At 41.9% G+C, this 27,391-nt stretch overlaps 2 protein-coding genes across 4 annotated transcripts; both read right to left on the bottom strand.

Annotated features, from left to right (window-relative positions):
- Positions 1–363: 363 nt before the first annotated feature.
- Positions 364–16,808, bottom strand: yrk (Yes-related kinase). 2 transcript variants are annotated; one of them, XM_070845914.1, is made up of 13 exons: positions 16,730–16,808; positions 10,679–10,722; positions 9,582–9,833; positions 8,660–8,762; positions 7,486–7,584; positions 7,218–7,321; positions 6,912–7,061; positions 5,686–5,850; positions 3,941–4,120; positions 3,078–3,154; positions 2,840–2,993; positions 2,533–2,664; positions 364–1,602 (listed from the first exon to the last, which is right to left on the bottom strand). In XM_070845914.1, the coding sequence occupies exons 3-13, from the start codon at positions 9,808–9,810 to the stop codon at positions 1,394–1,396; spliced, it is 1,602 nt and encodes a 533-aa protein (XP_070702015.1). In that variant the 5' UTR covers positions 9,811–9,833; positions 10,679–10,722; positions 16,730–16,808; the 3' UTR covers positions 364–1,393. The 2 variants fall into 2 exon arrangements, with proteins under 2 accessions (XP_070702015.1, XP_070702016.1); XM_070845915.1 differs by lacking the exon at positions 5,686–5,850 and adding an exon at positions 4,876–5,031.
- A 780-nt stretch (positions 16,809–17,588) lies between these two features.
- On the bottom strand, positions 17,589–25,874 carry sesn2 (sestrin 2). Of its 2 annotated transcripts, none has more exons than XM_070846793.1 (11): positions 25,285–25,874; positions 24,059–24,124; positions 23,356–23,544; positions 21,055–21,237; positions 20,206–20,424; positions 19,866–19,998; positions 19,657–19,772; positions 19,412–19,495; positions 18,723–18,829; positions 18,497–18,641; positions 17,589–18,248 (listed from the first exon to the last, which is right to left on the bottom strand). In XM_070846793.1, the coding sequence occupies exons 1-11, from the start codon at positions 25,624–25,626 to the stop codon at positions 18,162–18,164; spliced, it is 1,671 nt and encodes a 556-aa protein (XP_070702894.1). In that variant the 5' UTR covers positions 25,627–25,874; the 3' UTR covers positions 17,589–18,161. The 2 variants fall into 2 exon arrangements, with proteins under 2 accessions (XP_070702894.1, XP_070702895.1); XM_070846794.1 differs by lacking the exon at positions 25,285–25,874 and adding an exon at positions 24,709–24,824.
- Between the last annotated feature and the right edge of the window lie 1,517 nt (positions 25,875–27,391).

Below are 27,391 nucleotides of genomic sequence, written 5' to 3'. Positions count from 1 at the left end.
AAGAATCTCTTTTTAGGTGAATTTATTGAATCATTTTATCGTCTCATTCCATTTTGAACCATTTTTCTTTGATGTAACTGGAATTTATTATATGCTGTAGAAAAGAACAAAAATGTGACATTTTGCATGAAGCTAAAAAACACACTTTAAATACAAATATTTCCTCACATGAGCCTTAAAAGTAACTCTAACCTTCAGGAAAATAATATAAAAAAATCATCAAATTTTAATGGAAGATCAAAGAAAATGAACATTCATCCATTTATATTTGAGTGGTTTACATGTAATGGCACTCGTCTTTGACATTACCTGTGAGAAAAACACCATAAACGTCCAAATACACACAAAATGATGTGTCTTAACCCAGGAAAGATATTTGATCTTTATTATAATAACATGACAGGGGAAACTCAACATAAAGGTTACACATGCATTTGAAACACTGTCCTACCAAGGTCCACTGACATCGCTCTTTCCCCTTTATGTGTAACATTTCACCCTTCCCTCCCAACTGATGAAAACTGTATACATGTTAACTAGATATAGAAGTCTTTGTGATGCACAGATAAAGGCCTATTTCAGTTAAATTAAAACAACAAAAGAGACAGTTCATACAAAATTGTCATACAAATTTTCAGACAAACAATTAGCATTCCTTACCATTTTTAACTTTACTGCATGTACTTAAAATCCAACCCAGCCCTTAATTTGACTGCTTTAAGGCACATGGCGGTGCATGTTTGAAATCAGTTCCTGCTTTCAGGTGATGGACATGGATCAGTTAATCTTATTAAACCTTACAAACGTCTGTGGACATAATCTACTCAGTTACCACGCAGGCTCATTTCTTTCAAAGACAATATTGCCACTGTTATCTGAAACCTGTTGAACCTTCTGTCATTTCTGGATCTACATATTTATGTCAGATAAACAGTTGGCCTATAAATCAACCATCTTAGACACAGAAATCAAAGGACATGAACATATATGGCAGCTGAGCAGATCATGTACCAACTTGACTCTCCCCCACCACCTCAACACAACCATCTACATCTTCTTTCAATTCCTTGTTGTCATGGTGACTGAGTAAAGCAACATTACTGCAAGGCCTGACCAGCAGAGCTCCGACTCTACTCCTCAGTATGGTTGACTGATCTGTCTTGAACGCGCTGCAGTGATCGATGACCGAAAAGGAGGAAACTGTCTTTAAACAAAGGCAATGATATGTATCTTAGTATGTGTGTGCGTTGTGTGTGTGTGTGTGTGACAGCATGTATAGAATGTATCTGTGTACGTATCTGCATATGTGTATATATCCATGTCTGTCTGTCTATCTGCCATTCTCTTTCTGTTTGTCCGTTTATTGCTCCAAATGTGTCCCACGCGTATGCGGTCACAGGTTTTCTCCGGGCTGGTACTGCGGCTCTGTGGCAGTGAAGTAATCCTCCAGGAAAGACTGCAGGTACTCAAAAGTGTGCCTCTCATCGGCCTCCCGCCTCCAGCACTGCAGCATCAGTTCATGGAGCGAGGCGGGGCAGCCCGGGGCACAGGGCATCCGGTAGCCCCTCTCCACCTGCTCCAGCACCTCACGGTTGTTCATACCTAAAGGGATGGAGGAGGGAGGGAGAATGTGGCCGCAGGAGAGAAGGAGAGACAGAGGGTTGAGTTGAGAAAAAAAACATACAAAATACACAAACACATCTTGGATATAGAGAAGAGTTTAAAAAAAAAAAGAAATCATCAAAAGAGTAGTGGTGGGAATCAGATAGTATAACTCACCACACAAAGCAAAGATGCATGTTGCTGACATGTTGCAACATTATACACAGTTCATACACTGCAAGAAAGTTATTTAAAATCATCTAGGAAACATCCCAGTTTATCTACTGAATGAATTTTAAAGATTTTTAAAGAAAAATGTGAAGCAAAGTGTATAAAGCCACGGCTGTTAAGTAGGCAGCAACATGTTTAGATGTGGCTTTACTGAAATATAGAACAGCTACAAACGGGCAAGATACAATTTACAGTTCAAATTTCTTCATATTAACTTTAACAGAAAAATGTACAAATTACTGCAAAAACAAATATGTCAAATTCTCAATTTTGAAAAATGAACAATACTTGGTGTCAGTGTATCAACAACAAATTGCAAAAGAAGTGACTCATTTGATTCAATGGAGCATCAGTAAAATTGGGATTGCTTGGGCTAGGAAATTGCACGACCAGTGTGCTAATTTGCACAGCAGGTGACAGGTGCTTAAGACAACAGTCCAATTTTTATGCACTTTCAAACAAGGCACTCAGGCCTTAAACTCACCCTGTGCTGTACTGTAATTTGTTCTGGTTGTAAGTAAACCTTCAAACTTTCTATTATTATCTGCAATCACCTGTCCAGACTGTAAAGAATGCAATCTAGTCCTGGTGTTGATAGTGAATAGCTGAAAAACTGACAGACCTTGAGACTTTTCACATCCAAGGATGATCAACCTGTTACTGGGTGAGATTTAGAAACAAGCAGGTATCATCCAGTACCTGGGTATGGCACCCGTCCTTTGGTGATGAGTTCAGTAAGCAGGATGCCAAAGCTCCAGACATCTGACTTGATGGTAAAGCGTCCATACAGCGCAGCTTCTGGAGCCGTCCACTTGATGGGGAACTTCGCCCCTGAAACCATGGCAACACAGTGAAGATGCATAATCGTGTAATTAGGACAGGTTATGTATAAAAATATAGGCATGAGGCAGAGGAAGAGACTCTTAATCATCACATTGTGAAAGCATGGTTCTCCTCCTCTCTCCCTCTTTATCTCACACACACACTCACTTAAACATGCTGTTACCTTGTCTGGCTGTGTACTCGTTGTCCTCAATGAGCCTCGCCAGGCCAAAGTCAGCGATTTTACACACCAGATTGTCCCCAACAAGGATGTTAGCTGCTCGCAGGTCACGGTGGATGTAGTTCATCCTCTCGATGTACGCCATTCCAGCTGCAATCTGTAGAAAGAGACAGAAAGAGCTCAGATGGTTGAAAGTTGTGTTTCCTTTGTGTGTGTCTGTGTGTGCGTTTGTTTAACTCACCTGTGCAGCCATGTCCACCAGCTGTGGCAGCTTCAGACTCTGGCCCTCACCGTCTTTTAAGAAGTCCAACAAACTTCCTGAAAAACCGAAACAGTACCATCATGACTGGCTCCCAATGCCACCAAGAGTTAACTCATACCTGCAGTGTATTATGCCATGTATAGTATAAAGATATTCAGTCAAATGCTTATTAGATGCTTGTGAATTCATACAGTGACAAGAAGGAATGTTTGAGCCGTCTCCAGGCCTCCTCTGCGGGGATGTCAAAGGTCATGCTCAGAAGAAGAAAGACAATTCCTGGGATTAGTAAGAATTCAGTGTTTTGCCCAGCATGGAGTCGTGGAGGCTTGAAGTCTGTTCTTCCAAATTACAGAAAGTCTCCCTGATCACTGTGCCACCTTGCTGCCAAATTTCTAATAATTGGACAAATGCCTTGACTGTTGAAGTTGATGTTTTTGTTCCTGTTTGTTAGTTTATCTGTCTGGCACTGAGCAGGAAGTCTAAAAAGTTTGTTGTTTTAAAGAATAGTTGAAAGTTAAGAAATGAGCCAAGTAACAAGTGAATTTTTTTGGTGCAGGTCCAGATCTAGGAATTTTTAAAAGATTATTAATATTTAAGAAATCTACAATGTGTCCCATGATTTCCACAGTTTTGATTTAAAAATATATTTTATTATTACTTTATTATGAAAAGTATGTTATTATTTTTATTCTGTAAGCGTAGTATTAAAACAAATTAAGGTGGTGGTGTGTACTCTCTGAAGAACCTCACTTTTCGGAGTCAGTGAGGTTTCCAACCAAAAGTAGTGATTCATGCTGCATCTACAATACGTCACAGGCAAGAAACTTTGCTCAGCCTGATACCTTGACTCATGAACTCGGTGATAATGTAGATGGGCTCCTCAGACACGACGGCGTAGAGCTGCACCAGCTTGTCATGGCGAAGTCTCTTCATGATCTGAGCCTCCTCCAGGAAGGCCTCAGGGGACATGGTTCCTGGCTTCAGAGTCTTCACCGCTACCTTGGTGGTGCCGTTCCACATGCCTGGCATACAGACAAGGGGATGTTAATGCACACATAGTACATGGAGACACACAGAGACATACTGCGCAGGCATACACATCAATTTTCTGGCTTACTGACAAGGTGATGGCTATATATATATATATACATATATATATATATATATACACACACACACACACACACATGGATATCCTGTGTATATGGGGACACAAACACCCACACACAAACACACGTACACACACACACACACACACATATATATATATATATCAATATCAAAAACAGCAATATGCAGGCTCTAACAAACACACACGTGGTTAAAGTTCTGGTGCATGCAAGTGATAGTTATTTTGGAGAGCATGCATGACATGAGACGGGGGATGTTAGGAGGAAGGTTTACTGGTCTTACATCAACACCAGCAGCACCTGAGTTACACGGAGAGGCACAAAGCTTGACTGGCTTCAGTGAGAGACTGCATGGCTTAAAAAACGCAAGACACTCGCATTTAATCAGAGAAACTGTATGACAGTTTCAACACGAATTGGTCATATATGTAATTGGGAATACATCATGTGGGAATCTCAAGCGATAATGGAGAAAACATCAAGATGTTCTTACGTACACTGACATGAATGATCAGTCACAGCCAGACATTCAGCATTACCAACAATCTTTGCTGCAGGACAATAACGGACACTACAGAGGCCGATGCTGGGAGGACAGTTCCCCCTCTAACCCTGTAGAGGGCAGAGGTTGGCGGTGTCATCCTCACCCATCCAAACGTCCCCAAAGCAGCCCTGCCCAAGCTTCCTTTGCATTGACAGCGTTTCTCTGGACACCTCCCACGCATCCCGCCCAAGGCCCATGGTGAGTGGGGTGGAGATGGGACAGGACTTGGTCAGGTAATAACACAGCCCGTCATTGCTGCCTATTAGGAGGAGGAGGAGGAGGAGGAGGAGGAGGAGGAGGGAGCCAATGGAGGGAGGAGATGTACAAAAAGGAAAGAGTGGAAGTGGGATATGAAGAAGTGGTGAAAAGGGTGTAGTGATGGGTGGAAAGATGGAAGAAAGATGGGTGGGTGGGGGGTGACAAAGAGGTGAGGTGAGATGATGGAACATGCACATGCAACAGCAGGGGAGGAGGGGGACAACTCTGCACACCTGGAAGTAAAACTAAACCGCATTTTTATTCATTAGCTGCTGCCTCTGCGTAATTCTTATCACATACAGGGATTTATTACGGATCTGTTTCACCGCTGCAGTTTCTATTCAACACACTACATTTAAAGACTAGCCCAGACTACATCTGTTAACTGTGTTCGTGTTGTCTGTGTTTGTCTATGTGGTCTGATCCACAGGCAGACGGACTCTGAACAACACACACAGATAAATAAAGCTTTACCAGTGTATGTTTGTGAGAGTGCAGGTATCTTTACATCAGAAGCATTTACTAATGTTCTTGTCAGCTGAACACAACCAAGACTTCAATGCATTATATGTACCTGCTCATCTTCTAATACTTTTTCTATCCAGATGTGCTCCCGCTGTCACCTTCCCCCACTGCAACACAGTCCCATTCCTACCCATCCAGACTTCTCCAAACTGGCCGTTGCCCAGTTTCTTAATCAGCTGGAGGGATTCGCGGGGAATCTCCCACATATCCTTGGTCTTCACTGATAAGTCGGCCAGCTTAGGCATGCCCCGCTTACAGCTGCCAATCAAGCGGCAGCACAGTCCCGCCGCTCTCTCTGAGAGAGAGAGAGGAGATACAAACAGACAGGCAAAGAAAAAAGGAAACAAGAGAGAAAGAAAAAAAGCAGCAAGTGCAAAGATAAAGAAAGAACAAGACAGGTTGCATTTATGCAAATGACAAGTTAACCAAGTAAAGTACAAAGGCACAAAGAAAAATCAGCAAATCAGACTGAAACACACATTCTGAGCAGCAACAGGACAGGGAAATACAAAAAAGAGAAACAAATAAACATTGGCAAAAAAGTCAATGATATATGTGCCCAAACCTCTCATATTGCTTTTGACTATCATGTCACGTAGAGTGAGGAATATTTGCTATATCAACTGAAGCCACTAGGGGGCAGATTTACACTGACCGAGAGCAGAGAAGTGGAGGGTGTGAACCCTGCAACAACTCTGAATCAAACTTAAAAAAAGTCACTAATAGTCAGTGTTGGAGGAGGTATTCAAATCATCAACCAAAGTAAAAGTATAAGCAGCCAATAACAAGCAGTAGTACAAAATCAAAAGTACCCATTTACACTGAATGGCCCTCTTAGAGTTTTGTATTATTGTATAAATTACATTAATAGATTGTTATTTCTGATGTACTGAAATGTCAGCCTCATTTTAACGAGGTGGAGCTCATTGTAATTACTGACCATACTGTGAGGTAGCTGGGTAGTTCTATAACAATATATGATATCTTATGAGATGATTATACACATTCCCTGTAAAATTTGAATCTGTAAAGCAACTTTAGACTGACACTGTCAAATAAATGTAGTGGTGTAAAAAGTACAATTCTCCCTTTGAGATGCAATGAAGCAGAAAGTATGTATTCAGAAAGTAGCAGAAAGTATTCAAAAGTGTAAAATGACAAAATTAAATTCTCTCTTGCTGTTAGACAGAAAATCATTAAGAAAAGAGTCAAAACAAATTTCACATAAAATCTATAAAAGCAAGACCTTTGGAGCACAAAGATACATCAGAAAGTGGCAACGCAACAATTTTTTCACTCTGACGGAGAAGCAGATAAAAGAGAATGAATTAATGTGTGTGTCTTTATGTGTGTTACCTGTGTAGTGCTCTACCAGCTCCTGCACAGTGTCAAACTGTGATCTCGTGGTGATGTAGTATCCACCATTGTCAAGCTTGCGGATCTTATAATGTTTGACGTGGTCTCCCTTGTTGTCGTCCCAGTCGCGGATAGACAGAGAGTAAGCACCTGTAAAGATGAAGGGGCACAGAGTGGGGGAGAGGTGAGAGATGAAAAGAGAGGGAGCGCGTGCGTGTGTGTGTGTGTGTGTGTGTGTGTGTGTGTGTGTGTGTGTGTGTGTGTGTGTGTGTGTGTGTGTGTGTGTGTTTGTAGTCTCTTCTTTACCCTTGGTGGTTTCACTCTCTCGTATGAGGAAAGTTCCCCTCTGGTTGCCATGACCCAGCAACTGTCTCTCCGCATCCTTCCTCCCCATCTTCCCAAAATACCACCTGTCGCCATAACAACACATGGGTCACTGCAGTATCAGCACACATCATGTGACCTCTGCCCTCAAACTACATGTCAGTCACTGAGAAAATCTTTCACAATCAACTACCAGGATAAGTGGCTTTCACTACTCTGTGTGTGTGTGTGTGTGTGTGTGTGTTCTCACTCTTCAGCCTGTATGGAGTCGACAGGAGCTACGTAGTTGGAGGGGATGTAACCCGAGTTGCCTGTGTCCAAAGAGCGAGCCTCCCACCAGTCACCCTCTCTGCAAAACACACACACATAAAACTTTTTTTTTAAAATAGTAACCTGAGCAATAATCTATTCACGCAATTTAAGCCACAGCACGTAGCAATAACTGCAATGTTGTTAATTCTATTTCAGCTGGCGGCTTTTGTTGCATGCCACACCTTTCTCACTGTCAAAACATCTCCTGTCTGTCTGTCTGTCCTGTCTTCTCTGTCAACTATCTAATAAAGGTGAAAATTACCAAAAAAATATAATCCTTAAAATCAATCCTGGTTGGTGGGTTTGATCAAGTTTGTATTTGTGTTACTGGTGGCAGAGACGAGACATTTCAACCATTTATTTACTCTTTTAGCATTACTTTTTGAACTGTATATTCAGTATTTATAGTTACTTCTTCCCTTTTTGCTTTCTAATTACTTATCGCACACTCATGTCACAGCTGATTGTGAATAAAGTTATCATTTCTGATCAAATTGCCAATTCAAGGTTTTTTCAAATTAGCCGAGTCATATGATGTAAAATATAATATTCCCATGTGCCCCCTGGTAGCTGCAGAACTGCAGCACCCCAAGTTAAGACTCAATGTTTTATAAAAACAGAGATGAGGTGAATAGACATAATTACATAATTACATTACATAACAATGTTGAAATGACTATACAAAAATACTTATTTATTCCTATATAATATAATCTGAAAAAAATGCACATTCAATTTTCTCTTTACCTTTTGTCTTACTTCTAAAAACAGTCAGGTGCAATTTACGTAAAAATGAATTGGAGAATAAAAGCGTCTAGATGCTGGCCGCAAAGGCAAGTTTAAATGTCATCGTATAAACTGATTTTAGATTTCTAGAGTGGGATTGTTCAAGAACAAGAGCTTGCCAATGTTGCCAGCAGCAGGTAATCCTCTGACAGTTCACAGTGTCACATTTAATTGCAGCCCGTGGCCTTTAGTGCATGCAAACAAAATGAATTACTTTTTGGGAACATTCATTTAGATGCTATCTGTGGTGCTTTTCCTCAAAAACAACACCTTTAACACATGTTTACAGATGTTATACAGCTGTGTCTGTGTGCATTTGCACTTACGTGTTATTGATGATCTGGAATTTCTCTCCTTTCTGAAAAGTGAGGTCATCTTCAGTGCGAGCGTCATAGTCATACAGAGCTATAAAGAGAGTGACTCCACCACCTGCACACATGTCCGAACAAACACAGAAACACAGACACATGCAAGAGATGACTTCTTAGCTAAATTCCAGTTTAAGACACTGGAGACAAAATCAAAGTCCTATTTCTATGCAAAAATTAATTTTAATAGTTCAGCAGGAGCTAATGCGAGGCTTACTGTTCCTTTAATGCAGCTCATTAAGGACCCGCAGAGTGAATCTTGTAGTAAAAACACTGTAACTTTGAAAGATAGAGACTAGATTTGTTTAAATGAGACAGCTGAGATATTAGTGAAATTTCACTAAGAAGAGATCCCTTCAGGGCCAGTACAGGCGGGAAAAACAATTACAGCGATCAATAACTCTTAGTCATTAAGACAGCCTTAAAAAGCGTTGAAAAATCCTTGAAAATGTTTTGGGACAACAAAGGACTGGAGAAGGAAAAATGCTAGGCGTAACATATGTTAAGAAAATGTTTGTCCTTAGGTCCACATGTTTATCATGTTTATTATGTGAATTAAGTTTTGTTGGAGAAACATGGTCACAGCATAAGATCATCTTATACGATCACGAGTCTTATAACACACATGTATCAGACCATTGACAGTACAAAAGACATAAATGTGAAAACACATTTTAGGAAAGAAACAATTATCACTGAAAAAGTGGTGGTTTCACTTTGCTCTATTAGATCTAAGACTGTATTTGTTAATAGGTATATTGATTTTCAACTTCTAGGTTCTATGTAATAATAGCACACACACACACACACACACACACACACACACACACACACACACACACACACACACACACACACACACTTGTCCCACTTGTTATACCTCCAGGCCGCTGTGTGTTGGTGTTGGTGAAGATGGCGCTGGATGAGAAGCCCTTGTTGAAGTCTGGGATGGTCTGAGTGGGGTCGGGACAGTAACGGCCCTGAGTCAAGGCCGAGAACAACCCACCATCAGTGTTGCTAGGAGACAGATCTGTAACGTCTACTGCTGCTGATGTTGCTGCTGCTGCTGCTTTGGCGGACTTCTTCTGCTTGCAACAGACACACCCCATAATAACCAGCACGGAGACGCCGTCTGTGAAAGCAACCAGAGTTATAGAAACATGCCACAACCTCTACATAATGTAAATGTCAATTTTCCTCTTTATCACTGCTTGCTAGATGCTATATTATAGTGATAAAAGCTGCAAGCAGTTTATACTGTCTAATAATCCTTTGTAACAATGTTTTACAGAGACAATAGCAAAGATAAAAATATGGAATAGGTTACACGATCCAAATTTAACCTGCTCCAGCAATTCAGTGTTTTACTTTGAAGCTAAATTGCAGAATTTGCAGACTTTTAGGCCCTAGAACAAGTCCAGAGACACTCCAGATCCTACATTTCCCATAATGCAATTTGATAACATCTCCAGAGCACCACTGCCTGATAAACGCCAGTCCAAAAGCGACCCCCCCAGTTTGTCCCAAGCCGTGATGACCCCGATGACATCACAGTGACATCACCTGGGTTATCTTTTCAAACTTTGGGAGGCTCCTTCAGAAACGTTATTATAATTATAATCAAAACTGTTGTAAGCAATTATTTCAGCTACTTCAGCAAAATAAATATAATACAAGAATTAAGTGGATTATCACAATATTCATCATATGAAATTAGTCAGTTTTAGTGTTACTCTAAGTGATCGATTTCTCTACACAACCTGAGACTTCAAAGAAAAGCTGGTAGAAAGTGAAAATAACACATGACAACAGCACACAGGGGTAAGAAGAGCTGAACAGTAAAGTGAGAAGTAACAAACTTTCAATAAAAAACTGAACTTCCCTATAGAGGGAGGAGGAGGAGGAGTAGGAGGAAGAGGAGGTGGAAGAGCGGAAGGGAGTTTGGAGTTAAGGCAGGAAGTAGAAACTTTTTCTCACCTGATGTCTTCCTCTGTCAGATCATCTGTCAATCACCATCGCCACTGGAAAAAAGAGGGAAGAGGTGAGTGACAGGGGGTGGAATGAGAGAGCAGGGCAGGGGAGGATGAGTGGCAGAGAACCGGAGACGGAGGAGGTGATGGAGAATGTGAGAAAAAGGCTCAAGGGCGGTAAAGCGTGAATAAAGCAATGCGTGAAGGGAGACGGGAGGAGACAGAGTTCAAAAAAAAAAAGGAGACAGAGACAGCTTGAAATACAGAGACAGAGAGATGTGAGGTTAGCCACTTCCCTTTTTGCTTTGCAGTTTCGAGTGCGGGTATTCAGTCATTCTCTCTGGTCAACAGCTCTGTGTGTGCGTGTGTGTGTAGGCATGCATAGGATGCATGTGTGGGCGCTTAAGTTTGTCGTGAAATATACCTGTAAATGTCATCATTAGTCAGGGGTAACTGACAGCCACTGAAGATGTGAAATGTGTTTCACAAACTGTACATGTGTGCAATCCTGACTTCCAGTTTTGAGCGAACAGCTTTGTTTGAATAGAACTTGTGTTGACAAAGCAAAAGCTGGTGCCAACATCAAGAGGAAATAACATACAGAGAACACTGTGAGACATTTTAATTGTGAGCAGAGACGCCTGAATCCAGTTCATCCCCATGGGCTTTCCTGATCAACATGACTGTTTTTTTCAACATTATTTCTTCAGGGAAGCCTATATGCCCACTGCCTTGTTCAAGGGCATTCTTGAGAGCGCCCGTCAACAATCTATTAGGCACAACGAGCTTAAAACTTACGTTCCGACAGAGAGTTAGATCAGAAGACTCACGTCTGTACCGTAAATATGAAGCTACAACCAACAACCAGCTAAGCTTAGCTTAGCATAAAGACTGGAAACAGCTAGCCTGTAACAAAATCTCACTAAATACCATCTTATATCCTGTTGATAAAAAAAACCAACTATCCCTTTAAAATTATGACATCTGATACAACAGCGGAACAATTAATCCTACGTTCATGTAGGTAATAATGTTGCGTTTGTTAAAGTCATTTCTTAAGTAAAAATGCCAAAAATCTTGTTGTAGCTTCTGTCTGAAGTTCATGCTTATATTTGACTGTGTAGCAAACTGATTATGTCTGAATTATCTCTCTATGCGATGGGCATCTTTTCTGACATTTTAAAGAGATTTCAACTGAGGAACTGATTGAAGATTAATCAATAATGAAACTAATCTTCAGTTGCAGCCCTAGATGTTTAATCTGGTGCTACTGATATAACTGGGGTGGACAAAATATTAGAAATACCTTCTTGGCTCTAGGATACAAACTGGCAACCTTTCAAGCTGACTAAACTCCAGGCTGCAGACTCCACACCTACTGAGGAATGTGAGGGAAGTCACATACAGGAAGAACAATACAGGTTATGGCAGGGAACGACAAAAAAAGAAAAGTAAGTTCGTTATGAAAAAACAAAAATGCTCCAAGTGAACAGAGTCAGGTTGGTCCCATCCAATTCCCAGAAATCTCTCTCAATCTTTAAAGCAACAAAAGCTAGTATGGGCTAAGACCAGAAGAGTGTAGAGCAAAATATGCAAAAATTGTAACACACACACACACACACACACACACACTCATTCACTATCAGGTCGGCCATCAGGAGAGTTACAGGAAGTTAGCCCTGTTAGAGTTTCCTGTCAACCCCTCTGATGGCTCCCCCCTTTTCCTGGAAACTGAGGACAGAGTCCATCCACACACACACACCAAGCAGCTGCAGCACCACAAACACCCCCAAACACACACACACACACACCTTCCTCTCTGTTGGTGTTTTTCTCTACTTTGTGTCCACACCCCTGACAATATTCTTTCGTATTCCCTCCATCCACCCTTTTGCTGAACCACAGCTGCTGCCGCCATTCTCTTTCCTTCAAAAGGAGAAGTGACAGAGGGTGTAGGCCTCTTCCCTTTCATCTTTATCTCTCCTCTGCCCGTTCTCTCATCTCATCTTCTTCTGCCTTTCTAAGATTGGCAGATGACCACAGACAGAATCAGCACAATATGTACTCACACAAACAAACACGGACACACACACACAAACTCAGCGGACTGTTTGTGAAACGGACATACATCATTGTTCTCCGTTGGGTTCCTGTTGACCAAATTGTCTCACTCTTGTCTGTCTTTCTCTCTGCACACAGAAACTGTGATAATTCTTACACACCACCTGATAACTCAGTTGACCTGAGGTGCTGAAATACATAAAGGAAACACCATCATTAAACCATTTCAACATTAAAGTCGCACATACGCAATAGTCCACTGGGCGAAGGCTTCACCAAGCAAGCCAGAATGTGCAACTTCACAAGAAACCATACTGCTGTAAAACATGTACTCCTCACCTTTATCTGTGCTTAATGCTAAAAAGTAGTTCAGTGTGTGTGGGTGTGTGGTGATGAGGGGTGGCATGTGGTGGTCGACCATTCAAACAGTCTGCATAAATACTGAGAGAGTAATTTAAAAACTCTCTGCCTGTTGAAACCAAGTAATGACAATGCGATGCAGCCTACAGAGCAAAGACAGTTCAGCTGTGACAGCATTCACTCTTTGACTAATGTAAGTATGTGAAGTAAAAGTAAAAGCTGTAGTGATATCCCTGCATGCATAAAAAAATAAGCAAGGTGACTACAGTGTTGGATTAAAAAAGGGCTCTTCAGTCGTGTACGCACACAGCCTTTCACCTTGTCGAAAATGTGTTTAGCCTTCTGTTACTGTTACAAAACATGCACATGATGTGGCAACAAAATGGCCCAGTCATTATTTCTCCATGATGCAACGGACATTAAAGCTTGCTTCTTGCCATAGTTTACCCCAAAAACAAATACTGTCATATTCGTTGCACACATAGGCCACTGGACCCTTGTTAACTGTTTCAAAACTAAACTTCACTTCACTGACTCTCAAAGCAGCTTTTTATAGCAGCTGGCAAACACACAGATGAAATAATTAGAATACTTTGTGAAACAGAAGCAGCTTCCTTTGGTGGGTAAATGTGCAGCATTGGTCTGTGATGAGTCTGTCGGCGATAACAGCCCTTTCACAGTAACACGCAAATATGAAGCATCAGCGTTCATGTCCTTGACAGTTTTTCAAGGGTGGTTTCATCGAAATTACAAATAAATAGATAAATATCACACCTACACCTGGTGGTATGAAGACATGCATATGTTTTTATATCCGCCTCAACCTCAATACAATGGCAAATGGAATTTCCTAATAACTCCACTTGAAAACTCAAAGAAGCTGCCCTTAAGAAAACTGTCCTCAGTAAGATCAGTGGAATTTACAGAATTATGGGGAACCTGTCTTTGAATTTTTAACCTTATCTCTAAATGCTACGAGCACCACAAATTAAATTTAATTCATCTCCATTGTGTTGAGCTGCAGACAGAGATCTTGGAGACAGATACCTCAAAACCTGGACAAATAAAACCCAAACTAACCACATAGCAGCATGTTTTTTTGTAATTTAGTGAATCGACCCTTTGAGAAAAACCTATAATAGAACAGCAGTGATGGAAAAATACTGAAGAAAAGAAAAATCATCAGTAAAGTGCACTAGTATATAAAACAATCTCTTTCAGTCTTATATTATTGGACCATTATACACTAGCGTGTAAGCGCTACTTTAATGCTTAAATCTATAACGGTGCATCATATTTCATGCGCAGTGTTAATTGTTTTGTTTGTAAAATCTGACAAACAGCTAATACCTTTAGTATAATTATGTAATGGAGTAAAAAGTACAATTATTTCCTGCTGAAAAGTAGTAGGGTACAAGAATAAAGTAGCATAAAATGGAAATACTGAAGTTATAAAGTATGAGTGAATCATACTTTACAATTAAAGTACTAAAGTACAGTCCTTGAGTAAATAGTTAGCCTCCTCTATACTGCAGAACAGCACTTGCAGTAAATCTCTATACTGTGTAACAATATAAGGAAGCAAATAAATTCTGGCCTACAAAGCATTAGTGCGCATTCAGTGCACTCTTATAAAATCACAATAACATTACGCTCCATCGTCACACTTGCAAACATCCAAATCCAAATGACACACCCTTTCCTGCACAGTGGACTGCAGATAAGCTGCTCCGAGCGGAGAATTCACTGCAGGAACACAGGGCGACACACACACACACACACACACACACGATTGTTCAGATCTCTGGAGTTTCTGTACTTTTACACTAGTTCTCTGCTCAGCTCAGACTTTCTCCAATCCTCCACTTTTCTTGATTCTTACCTTTCTTTTTCTCTTCGACTCTACGCCTCATTAGCAGGAAGCCCCACAGGATGCGGTGTGTGAGTGGAGCGGGAATGATAGGACAATGGGAAGCAAGCTGTCACTGAACTCTCACACGCACAACACACACTCAGAAAGGAGCAGGACAGAAAGTGGAGGGGGGGTTTGGGATAGAAAGGTGTCTCGGTCATTGGGACATCCTGTTTCCACATGAAGTCATCGTATCCTCCAGATACAGAGGACCGAGGTGGCTTGTTGGAAGGCGTACATGGACATTTACATGAAGGTAAAACAGTCCTATCCTGTTTTTTTTTAGCGTTAGGGGCTCAAGGCCTGTTCCAGTGGCAGTAAGAGGAAGAAGAGGAGTCTTCCTCAGCTCAAGCCAGAGGCTGTAAACAGCCCCTGATCAAAATCAGATTGAGCCAGCACCCTCCATCCAGGTGTATCCCAGGGTGCTAACACCAGACTCATCTTGGACAAGCACTGAACTGTCACAGTCCTGGGAAAGCTGTGTGACGATGGTAAGGTCCATTTCTAACCCTCACTGAAAAACATCTCCACGCCCCCTTCCTTCCTGCCTAGCCCCGAGGATAGAGACAGGAACTGACCTCGTAAAGAAACAGGAAGTGATGAAGTCCGGCCTTGGACGGCCTAATCGCGTTTTTCCCCATCCGACCCTCAAAATTCCACGAAAACTCACACAGTCCTCACACAGACGCACAAGCCCCCTTCCCTTGAAGTCAGTACAGACACAATGTTGATTAATTAAAAGGAGGGTAGAGGAGCAGCCCGTCACAATGAGGGAACAGACACCTGCACCACGTTAACTCCACAGAAACGCCTCAGATAGATGGACATGTTAAGGAAACATCCAGCCCTGCCTTTACCTCAAGGTGGCTTCCTGTAGGCGCTTCGGTGAAAAAATCACAGCCACATTTACAAAAAGGGCGCTGCCTCTGGAGCAAACTTAACATTGTCTGACAGACTATTTAAGAATTTATCAACCAATAATTTGACAAATGTGCCGTGTTACAAAGACATCCAGCTGATTCCAGTCAGTGTTTGCCCCAAATCCAGATCCAAAAGAGTTACAGTTTGACCCCTTGACCTTTCTGATTGAACAGTAAAGGCTCCATTACAATACACTTTCAACTGATAATCCTTAAGTGTGACAAATACCATAAATCTATAAAGATGAGAGGAGTTTTCACTTGTGGCTCTAGTAAATTCCTCTCTTTCAGTACTGCAATGCTGGCTGCTTGATTTCTAAATATCACCCTCTGTGGTATCAACCTGCATGAAGAGTGGAAGTACTGATGGCCAAACTTCCTTTTATCTCAACAGTTAACACTCCGGAGTTTCCTAATTTTCAGAAACACTGAAATCACCCGACAGAAGTCTGACTATATTATTTCTTTAAATAACTACGGTGTCCCCTGAGCTGAGGGGCTCCTGAGCATACTTGTCTGGGTTTGTTCGGTGCTTTCAGTGTCAGTTAACCTTCAGTACTTCGGTTCTTTTTCCAGTCACAGTCTCTTTAACAGAGCCGTGAACAACAGTCGAAAGAAGTAAACAATGAAAGAAGTTTCACCCAATAAGCAAAGTGAGAGAACTACTTCTCCATATGTGTCATCTTGAAAGTGGGCTTCCCTCAGTTTGCTGATAAAGCACAGCCAGTACATCTTTCACTGACGGGAACACTCTGGCGTACATCACATTTTCAGACTTTAAATGTTTTAAACAGGGGGGACTTACCTGACTAAAAGTGTGTCGCTGTCCCGGGGAGCCGAGCTGACGGTCCGCTGGCTCGCGCTGCTGCGATGCGTTCCGTGACACGAAGTGAGCGCGCGCCTCGCCCGGAAGACGGACTGACTCCACGCGCTCAAAGAGGTCCACCCCAGAGGAGCGCGCGCAAAACAGCGGACAGCTAAATAAGGACCTGTTATATTAATGAGAAATAATAAGGATTGTTTTTAATCTGTCTTCTAGAAATGCGGGAGAGCTGCTTTTTCAGCCTATTTGTGGAGAATAACTCTCCCCTCGGGGATTAAAGTCCCGTCACGTTTTATTTAATCACTCAACACATCCAGTCAGATTGTTTTCTGTCACACAGTGCAAGAGCAACGTGCGACACGTTGAGTCCCTGGTGTGAACTACAGGAACACTGAAGGAGATGTGTGACATCCGCGGACAAATCACAAGTGTACTGACATTAACCAAGAGAACGACGAGGCCCTGTTCACCTTGAAGAGCTCACTGCCACTTTTTTATGCTATTACTATTACATCAAAGATTAACATCAATGGATCGTCGCCTTAGAGCGGTCAGTCAGGAGAGAGGGCAGGTGTACTGTCACAGTTCACCTTGAAGAGCGGGCTGACTTGTGTAGTAAAAACACATTTCACATTTCTTCAAGTCTTTGTCTCCATCTTCTGGCAAGTCAATGCAACTCCTGCCGCAATACTTGGGCTTTGAGGCTTCGAGTTTTGAGAGATCTAAACATTTACATTATACATTACATTATAAACAGTCTCTCATACTAGCCTTCAATTCAGACTACAAGCAATGCCGTAATACAACATCTAAGGGATAGAATACATTCAGACAAACACCGTTTTCATTTCAATAACAAAGTAACTTTTTATTTTATATAAAAATACAAGTTATTTTGTTTTTTTTGACTCAGCCTGTGTGCACAGAGGCTGCAGTAGTCATGATGTTGTGAACATGGCTGTCTGTATTTAACAGATATGGGCCTGAACAGACGTCTCAAATAAACGACAAAAATTCTGCAAAGGAAATGCTCGAATAAGGATGATTTAGTTAAACCAGACGTAATTCCACCTTCCATGTAGCATGTAGATATGCATGTGTGTGACACAAACGTGTGCAAGATGTTCAGAACACTTGAGGCTCAAGTGGGGAAACGAGACCTGATCAATTTCAGTGCAAAGTAAGTAACAAATTTTAAATGTCACATATCCCAGTCGCAAAGCAGCATCAGAACATTAACACTGAAAAATAAGATATGCATATACAAACATTCGCTGTAGTGTGTGTGCATGTGCGTGCGTGCGTGCGTGTGTGTGTGTGTGTGCAAGATTGTCTATCCATGTGGTGTTATGCATTGGGCTGTGGTGCATTACAGCTGGCTCAGCATCTGCAAAAAGGTGTGAGAGTGAGTGCATCATCTCATGTAATGTGTGATGGCTCGTAAGGTGTAAAGCAGGGCTGCTTGTAGCCGGGCCTCCATCACTATCAGGTTTGCATGAACCTGCAGAAGAAAAAAAAAAGAAAAAAAAAGAGAGAGAGAGAGATTACCTTCAGGTTACTAGGTGACACACTTTGAAGTCCTGTCTGTGATTCTTCCTTCTCTAATGACATTTACAAAAGGAAGGAAATGTCAAAGGACTCATTCTTCGTTGAGAAGGTGCAAAAGGGAGACGACATGTTCAAATGCCAAATGATTCTTTTATTGTGGCTGAGGGGGCCGGGTCAGGTGCTGTTTGAACTTGTTCGTACCTTTTCAGAGTGTCTGAAGTGTTTCCAGAAGGCGTGGTAGATGCGTGCCGTGGTCTGCTCGGGGTGACAGGCCATTGTTTTAACAAACACCTTCAGGGAGCGCTCCAGCAACACATTCACGCTGCCGTAGTCGTAATCATCGTAGCTGCGCAGGCACAAGGAAAGGTTAGTGACGCAGCAGAGACAACCCATTTCAAAGTGATGTGCCGCAGCGTGTCACACTGACCGTATCCCGTACAGACAGTGGATGTAGTTCCACAGAGCTTTTCTCAGAGTGTGAGTGTCCACACCTTCGTGCATGGCCATCCTGTGGTAGGTCAAGTTGCTCACAACCTGCAAAGACACCATTTAATGTCATTTCACATGCTCAATCAATCTGTTTTAAGCTGATGAATTTTGGTATACAATACTAATAATAATGGGGCAGTCAGGTCATCTACCAATCAGAAGATTGGCGGTTCAATCCCCGGCTCCTCGAAGTGTCCTTAAGCAAGACCCTGAAGCCCACTTTGCTCCTGAAGCATGGCTTGAGTGTGTGAATATATGTGTTATATAGTTCTCCTCCACCTTAGATTCCTCCTGTATGAATGATGTGTGAATGAGGATGTAATGTGAAAGCGCTTTGAGTAGTTGAAATGACCAGAATTGACCATTTACTCTGCAGACAGAACAAGGACTTTTTTGTTTTTTACCATATTCTACAACATTTGGTTGTTTCTGTTTCCCTAGTGTGAACTTCTCATGTCTTTGTTGGGATGTGTAGGGTGTAGCTCACTATGCGTCTTCTATGACAATCCTGACCCCTTCTACAAAGCAATGTCTACTTGAGACACCTCTCGTTATCCACACATCAGGTTTTAAATCAGCTGCTTGGTGTTTATTAGTGTACTTCTACTAGGTTATAGGTGGGGGTACCTGGAATTTTTCATCCAGGAGCTGACCCATGTCTGGCAGTAGTCTGTTGACCAGAGAGAAGCCGTGGTCCTCCCATGAATAGTCCTGCACGCATCAGACACCAACATCAACAAACACACACAAACAATTAACAGACGATGTCCTCTGTAAAAAGTAGGAGGAAATAACGTGGGGGCTGTGTGTCACTGTCTATCTGAAAAGTATAATCTCCATGAACTTGAACACAGAGATACGCTCCACACTACCTGGGCTCTCATGGTGGGTGGTGCCTGCTCTCCTCTGGGGGCAAAGTCCTCATATCTGAACTCTGGATCCTCCACCAGACGCAGCACCAGGTCAGGTGGTGCTCCCCGCACCACCGCTGAACAAACAACGTGGAGGAAGTAGCAAGTGAGCAAATGTCAACCAAGTGTATAGCAAGAGTGATGCGAAGGGTAAACAGACATGTTTGTACCTGTTGGTATGCTCTCGCTCCTCTCCCTCTCAAAGCGAGTGACCATCTCCTCCTGTGTGCACTCCTCCTCTTGCTGCTGCAGCTCCACCATCCTCTTCATCAACACCTCCACCTCCATCGCGCCGTCAACTAGCTGGAGTAGATCAAAGGGGAGAGAAGGGCTTGAGGAGCTTACAGAGCATTTTGTTTTTTTTAAAACAGTAAATCAACACTGACTCATGTCCTCGGCTGTAACTAAACCGGTGTGACAGGTGAAACAAAGCTGGACAAGAACTAAATACATCTTTGCCCTGTTGACAGGACCAGTCAGACTGCGGTGAAACGATACCGTTTGACTCACCTCTTGCCTGCCATCCTCATGTGCCGGGCTATGAGGGCTACGGGGGAGGAGACTGGGCGATGGAGGTTGGAAAGTGTAACCCCCAATGTGGTCAGGTTCGGGGCTTAAGCCGCAGCCCCACACAAAAGAGCAGAGGGAGTGAGCGTGTGCCATCAGGACCACAGCGTGTATGAGTTCAGCCAGTGACCAGCGAGGCTCCGCGCCGGGACACACCAGCTCCTGCAGGGCAGAGGGGCAGGCAGTGAGCATCAAAAACATCACACACATGTATTTATTGACAGACTGCTGCATCACACTAAAATAGATTGCACACATGCATCATCTTATTTTATCCTTCCCGTGTGGTGGAGGTAAACAATTAGCTTGCAGACTGTGTTATACAGACTGAACAATAAAACAACAAGTTTTATTTTTTCTTACTTTGAAAATGCAAAATATAGGGAAATGTTTTATTTGAGCGACTGCATTCTTAGTGTGTACATTTATTTACTGTATAGATGTGAAGTACAGTAGTATAGTATAGTATAGTATGGCTCATGACACGACATAATAGCTCTGATAATAATAAGAAGAATAACAAGAATACAGTACCACAGTGCACTGCATTATACTTTATGGAGGCAAAACTATAACTGATGATGCAAAACGATGATTCATAGGTGTGCAAAATAAATTAATAAAAAAATTAATTGACATCTCATTAAGATTAAACTTTTGTATCTATGTATATGGAGCAGAAAGCGAGTCAATGAGGGAGTGATTGCATTAAATCGGTTACATGAGGACAGACTACGAGCAAAAGAGAGAGCAGGAGTGAGAGACAGTGAATGCGCGGGCGTTGTGTCTGACCTGGATGTGCTGCTGTGTGACGAGCCAGGGTCTGTGTGCCAGCAGCTTGTTGAGCGTTTGCAAGCTGCGGAGTTTGATGGGAGCGTGCTCGAGGCCACTCAGCCAGATCTCCTCCCCTCCGGCCTCGAGGAAGCCTGCGCTGTGCTGCTGCACCAGGTAGGAGCAGTGATGTCGAGCCGCAGCCTGCAAAGCATCAGGGAGAGTCAACGCGAGGGAACAAACACTTCCCATTAAAAGCAAAAGCTCACACGCTGGTCTGTGTAGAACGACTACATAATGCATTAGAACTGTCTGTGCTCATAAATATGAAGGGCTCAGAGGTTAAAGCAACACAACTAAACTCCAAAGCCTGTAGATCATTTTGAGGCTAATGAATAGCATTTCTGAAGAGGAAAGGGCAGCTAATGTGGTGTATATATGAGAGATGAGAGTCATTAAATGTTTATGAGGTTTACAGTCTTTGGCAGACCTGCTAGTGGCTCGCTATGATACAGTAGCTGGATGAGCCTCAAGAGGAGAATGACCCGCCAAGTCCATTTTGCATCTGTCCTCTTTCTCCTCAGAACAGGGTCATTCAATTTCTCTATTTTTAGGTTCTTACAACCTAAAAGTATCCTATTTTTGTGAAATAGTTAACTTGAACCACTGTGGTATCCTTAAAAGGTTCTTACAACTATTGATTAGGATGTCTACAGAAATATCTTCATACATATTAGTCCCCTAAATTGCAGATTTTATTTTAAGAATTTGTCTGATTTGTTCTAACTTTTTAGCATCTTAGGAACAGAACTTTTAAATCCGTTGATATACATCCCAAATCCAGTAGGTGCATTTGTTTGTCAAGGGACCCTTCTCACAGCTGCAGCTACAGAAAATTAACAAGATGCTTGATTGGACGGATCAAGCGCTGACAGAAATCATTACTGTCAGTGCTTGCTGCTGCAATGGGACTACCTAAATCAAACTTGACTCCGTTCATTTTATTAGCTGCAGATGTGTCCACCCAGCTGTGACACTGTGAAAGGTTGTGCTGAAAATGCAGAAAAGCAAAAGCGTAGTGATATCTTCACTCAGCCAGTTGTTTCAGCCAAGATCCAACCTGAATGTACAGATTTAACATTCACTGCAGCTGATCTGACCAGGACTGTACTGGAAACAATGCAGCAATACTAATATTACTGTGTAGCTGCAATACTGGTTTTGTTAACGACCAGTGGACAAATCTTGGAGTGCCAAAATGTTTAGATGTGTGTGTGTGTGTGTATATAAAAAGAAAGAAACCATAAAAACACTTTGGCACACCTTACCTCTGTCACAAAAAGAGAAAATAATAGCTGCAGACTGTGCTATTATTCTAAATGTTTAGGCTATTAGTCACACAGTATATCTGGATCTAGACTTCAAAAGGACAGACTGTACCTGCAGCCTTTCACAAACCAATTACAGGCTTAGAGCATTCATAGCTGCTGTTATTGCTGCCTCATTTGACACAAAAACAATTACTATCAATACAAATAAACACAAGACAAACACATGGTCACCACCACTAACATTACTAATAGGCTAATGAATTAGATCAGAAAGTAATTTTTCTTGCCATTATGATTTAACCTGCGATGTGGCTGCTGGCAGCATTTAGCTCTTCACACCGATAGCATCTATTTATAGTAAAGGAATATTTTAACGTGCACCAACATCGACTTATTTGTATTGGCTTGGTCCTTGGGATGTTGATAATTAACCATCTAACTGTTAACCCACAATAAGAATTTTTCAGTTAAACCGTTACTAATATATATATATAAATCAATATTTATGTTGATTATAGGTTGTTTGTACAAAGTATAAAAATGAAACAATTATTTTATTATCAGAAAACAAACTTTGTTATCTTGAGACAAGGAGTTAATTATGTCATTATCTCGAGATAACAAAGTTCATTTTCACGTGACACTGACTTATGTGATTTTAAAATGTCCTGCTCCTACAAATTTATTTTATTACCATGTGTTATATTGCGTTGTAGCTGGTTTTTGTCTTGTACACTGGTTGTGCAAAGAGAAGAGAGAAAGTTGAGGTAGTCAACAACCACTCAAATGTGATGTCAGTGACAGACATTTATTGTTTAGTGGAAGTCTTTTGCAGACCATTGACTCCATTTTATATTCAGCTGACTGCAAAATAGCCAACAGGCTCTTACAGATCTTTGCAGTAGAAGATATAGTTAAAGTCTGCCAATCGTGTGGCGCTCTCCTCTGATAAGTGTCACTAGTTAACAATTATATATTGTGGTTTTCTTACCATAATGGCAATGTAATGTCTCCAGTGACGGGGCAAGGGGCCATCCAGCTCCAACAAAGCATGCTGGGTCCTCATGAAGCAGCTGAGGTAAGCAGGGTGCAGTGCCATCACCATGGTGATGTGGTCCACGCGACCCAGTGAAAGAAAAGATTTGATAAGAATGTCCTGGTCTGGTCCTTCTTTCAGCATCTGATGAAGAGGAGCAGGACGAGGTACACGTTCAAAAAAAGACAACCAAGACTCACGTTATTGTTTTCCCCAGTTAAAAACATGCTGGCAAGCATTCCTCTCATAGAAGGGAGTAAGGACCCTTGAAGAGCTGATACAACACTACCACTTTCTCGAGTGGAAATCTTTGAGTGAGTCGCATATGAAATCAGCATTTTTAGTCATCAGCTTTGGCAACACATCTCTGGTGTTGCTTCTCTCGATGACATGAAGCAACAGGCACCTCAGTATTGCAACAGAATTAGCCTCACTGCTTATATAGGCACTGAATTCTGCAGTTTCTACAAAAAGCACACTGATTTCACTGTTAATCATAATGTTATTCTGCAAGAGAAAACAGAAAAAGACTGCAGAAAATGGCTATTTCAATCCAGTGTTTTCATTTGGGAATCAAACATGACAGTTAATATCTGTAACAATGGAGCCCCTTTAATATTTGTGAATAACTGTACATTCACAAACAAGCCATACACACCTGTTTTGCATGGATAAAGGCACTTGGGCCTGATGCCAGAGCCCGAGGGACTTTAACTCCTTGTTCCTAGTAAAGGACGACACAGAAAGTTCAGTTAATTACACAATGAAATAATTAATAATTTCATTTCTGACTAATCTGCCAATTATCTTTACCTATTATGTGTAAGGAAATTGTGAAAAAAAATTGCTATCACAATTTCCCAATGTCCAGAATAATGTCATCAAATCGCTTATTTTGTCTGATAAGCAGTCCGAAACAGTTAATGAGTTTACTATTGCACAAGACAAAGAAAAGCAGCAAATTCGCACAACTGAAAAGCTGGAACAAAGGAGGGTTTGGCATTTGGGCTTGAAAAATAATTAATCAATCATGGAAGAAGTTGCTGATTAATTTTTATGATGCCAACTGTTGTTTTGAGCAAACAACTAAAGAGTCTGATTGTCAATGAATCAACAGTGTCTTTTCCTCTAAAAGACTTCAGACTTCAGATTATTTGAAGCCAGAGGAAACAGCTTCAACCTCTCTGAACCTGACTAGACCTGCTCTGGCTGTGGCAGCTGTGCTGTAGCTGTAGCTGCTGAGGCCCGTTTCATAATGTGCAGTCCATTAAACCTGTGACCGACCAAAGCACAACCGATCAAACTCACCGACATCACCGGAGCACCGACAGCACAAAAACACAAACCACCGCCTTTTATGTCCAACACAGGAGACAAATAAGCTGATCATGCGCCATAGGCAGCCGGAGTTTTTATTTCTAGAAGCTACAGCGGGCTGTGGAGAGACTCGGGGGGTGTGTCTACTGTGTTTTTCAGGGCACCGGGAGGGGGCGTGTCCGGCCTGCTTGTTTGTGCACACCACACCGCGGTTGAGTCTTGCATCACCTCCTGCAGTCCTACGTCTGATGAAATATCCAGCAATCTGATTACTTTAAAAAAAAAATGGATCTCAGCTGAGAACTATGGCTGGCCAAGTCCAAGATTGTCATGACTATCAATAAATCAGCCAGCTAGTCTGGGGGTTTCATAATGAGAAGCAAAAGCAAAGGTCCCAAGATAAAATAATGAAAACAGTCCATTATTAAGATACTTATATCTATTACTGAGATGTATCTTAATATCTCGTAGAAATGTATGTTGCATTGCGGTTGAATGAGTTTGATTTGTTTCTGGTCTGCAGACATTATGGGGCAGACAGGACTGGGAGTCCTGTCCCAACATTACCTGTGCGGTTCGCAGCAGCTGGGTTGCTCTTCCCCGTACCTCGTCCAGCGGACACGACCGGGACAGCCGAAGCAGATGCAGAAGTGTTTGTTTACTCAGCCGGGCCGAACCGGGCCGGTCCGGCCCTAAACACGACAGGACCCCCTGGCTCAGCTCCTCCAGAGCCGCTGCTCGCTCGTCCTCGTCCCTGCTGCACAGCCGAGCTAAGCTTTTCACACTCGGGCCAACATCGGACTCTGACTCGGACTGGTGGCGACATGAGCAGCCGGAACCGGACACTCCTCCCGGTGTGTTTTCTCCGTTGGCCCGGCAGGTAAAGCCTGTCCCGGGATTACTGGCCATCTCTTGTGTCGGTCCCGGGCTGAGTCACCTGCTAACGTTACCGCTAGCTAACGTTACTGTTAGCTGAAGTATTAACCTGGCCGTTAACGTTAGCTTGACGCAAACGCTGGTTTTCTTAACTTCCGGATAACTGGGAGTGATTAATTGAAGTGTCTTTAGCCTGTCTCTGTTCACTGCGCAACCACCTGTGCCGCCAATCATTAACGCAGACGGCCCACCTTCAGAGGTCTCTCCTGCCTGCCGGGGTACCTGACCGCTCACTCACTCACTCACTCACTCACTCTGCCAGTTAGCTCCCGGAGCTAGCCTAGCCGCTGCTAGCAGATGCTGCAGCCTCTTTAAACAGCGTATCTGACTGTGGCCCGACAGTGTAAACACTCTGTGAGCCAGAGGTTTGAATCTGGACTGGACTCCCAGACTAGAGCATCATCTAATTTAAGTTAAACATCAGCTTTCATGAGGAACCAAGATCAATAATATGAGAGACTTTTAACTCGCTGGTCTCATTCAGCTGTTGGGGCAGGACGTCATGCTGACGTATACGGAACTTTTCACTAATGAGCTCATCAGTCGCTTTCTGTTCAGAAATAAAACACACGTTTGTGCACTAAACTAACTTTTCAAATATCGCTACTATTATTAGGAGTGTGCTGGCTCTGGCGTCCCCTCCGTCATTTGCTGTTGATTTACTGTTTGTACCATCTTCTGTATGCATATATGTGTGTTTCCAAGTTAACCTATAAGAACCTGGACCATTTGTCCTTTAAGTAAAAGTATGGGGGATATAAAACAGACTAAATGGACCACAAGGAACACATTTAACTAAACTTGTTTTTGAGATGCTACCCCTACTGTCCAAGATCTGAAATGTTAAATATGTGTCACAGCATTATTTTTCAAAGTTGTTTCATATCAACTTTTTCATAAAATATGGTCAGGACAGGTTAAGTGTAATCTAGGACAGTATTAGAATAGTCACATTGTTTGAAACTTACCTTTTAATAATAAAAGTGAAAGCTACACAAATTGACAGTGTCTCATGACTGCACCAGGATGTTTAGTAGCTGTCACTTAGGAACTTCCTGAGCTAAATTCAAGCATTAAGCTGTATAGGCATGTCTGTGACACCTGTGTCACCGTGGGCTCTTATAATGAAATATAAAATCGTACGTATAGCTATGTTTATCAGCTTTCTAAAAAAATACTAGGTTACATGATAGTAGGTAAGTATTTAGGTCTACATTTATTGCCCCATCTGTTTAATTAATTATGTAACCTAGATTATTAAAACACTAATGGTAAATGTGCATTAAACCTACCTGAGGTTATGGCAATGTCTTAAGTTGCTGTCCTCTATTTTATAATATGAAACTATGCCAAATGTAGCTTTTCTAATGCAGCAGATAGTTATTGTTACTTGGAAAATCAAAATTAAGGGTTAATTGATACATTTTGTGTCAGTCAAATAAATGATTAGTTTATTTCATGCCATTACTGCTCTCTAATGCAGGAGTACACCCCACAACTCTATTTTGAGTTTGTTCTGATCACTGCCATCTGGGAAATATTAAATTTTGTATGTCAAAGACATTATGCAGATTTTCAGTAAAGCTGTTGGTGTAAAGGGCTGTTTTTGCTTAAATCTTTGACAATGAATTGTAAACATTCACCACTGGAACACCTGTGAAGCCCTTGTGGTCCTCAGAGCCCACATTTTGGAGCCAAAGACCAAATTAATATTCTACGTACTTTTTACATGTATTTA

Source organism: Pempheris klunzingeri, chromosome 16, assembly GCF_042242105.1.
Source record: "Pempheris klunzingeri isolate RE-2024b chromosome 16, fPemKlu1.hap1, whole genome shotgun sequence".
Classification (NCBI taxonomy): Eukaryota; Metazoa; Chordata; class Actinopteri; order Acropomatiformes; family Pempheridae; genus Pempheris; species Pempheris klunzingeri.
The sequence above is the reverse complement of the archived record's forward strand: the minus strand, read 5'-3'. Positions and strand labels throughout refer to the sequence as shown.